The sequence below is a fragment of the Penaeus monodon genome, chromosome 24 (assembly GCF_015228065.2).
Source record: "Penaeus monodon isolate SGIC_2016 chromosome 24, NSTDA_Pmon_1, whole genome shotgun sequence".
NCBI lineage: Eukaryota > Metazoa > Arthropoda > Malacostraca > Decapoda > Penaeidae > Penaeus > Penaeus monodon.
The window spans coordinates 4,494,031-4,494,630 of record NC_051409.1 but is presented as its reverse complement, the minus strand read 5'-3'; the positions used below and the strand labels follow the sequence as shown (position 1 = coordinate 4,494,630).

Below are 600 nucleotides of genomic sequence, written 5' to 3'. Positions count from 1 at the left end.
GGAGAGAGATATTAGATCCCCGAACCGTCAGTGTTTTCTCACCCCCCCTTCCTCCCTCCCTCCTCACCCCGCCCAGGGAAACGACCCTTTCTCCCCCCCTCCCCTTCCTCCCTCCCTCCTCACCCCGCCCAGGGAAACGACCCTTTCTCCCCCCCTCCCCTTCCTCCCTCCCTCCTCACCCCGCCCAGGGAAACGACCCCCCTCCCTCCCCCCCGAGAATTAACGTGATTGTGATTCTCTCACCATCGTCGTAGAAAGGAGGGAGGTACCGCAGGAGGGGCGTCAGTGTAGCTCCCCAGAGAGGGTTGTTGAGGTTATTGCAGGTTCCGTCGATGGACCTGTAACGTCTGTACGCCTCGCAGTCGGCAGGTGCTTCCCTGGTCTTGGTTTTGTTGCAAAATTCGTCGGTTATGGAGAGGGTTCCTTGTAACGGGAGGTCGAAGGCCACGAATTCGTTGCTGAGGTTGAGTCTGCAATGCATATGATTCTCTTCAGTGGTGGAGATGGATGGAAAATGAACGAAAGAGAAAGAAGGAGAAAGAGAAATGTATCTAAAAGAAATGTTTATGAAACTGTCATACGGAAATATCAAAAGATCCT

At 54.2% G+C, this 600-nt stretch overlaps 1 protein-coding gene across 1 annotated transcript in view; it reads right to left on the bottom strand.

Annotated features, from left to right (window-relative positions):
- The window catches only part of LOC119588812 (peroxidasin-like protein), a 7,565-nt gene that overhangs the window by 1,844 nt on the left and 5,121 nt on the right, over nucleotides 1–600 (bottom strand). Inside the window, exon 4 of the mRNA XM_037937458.1 lies at nucleotides 244–470. Within this exon, the coding sequence (XP_037793386.1) occupies nucleotides 244–470 (227 nt within the window). The remainder of the gene's footprint in view (nucleotides 1–243; nucleotides 471–600) is intronic.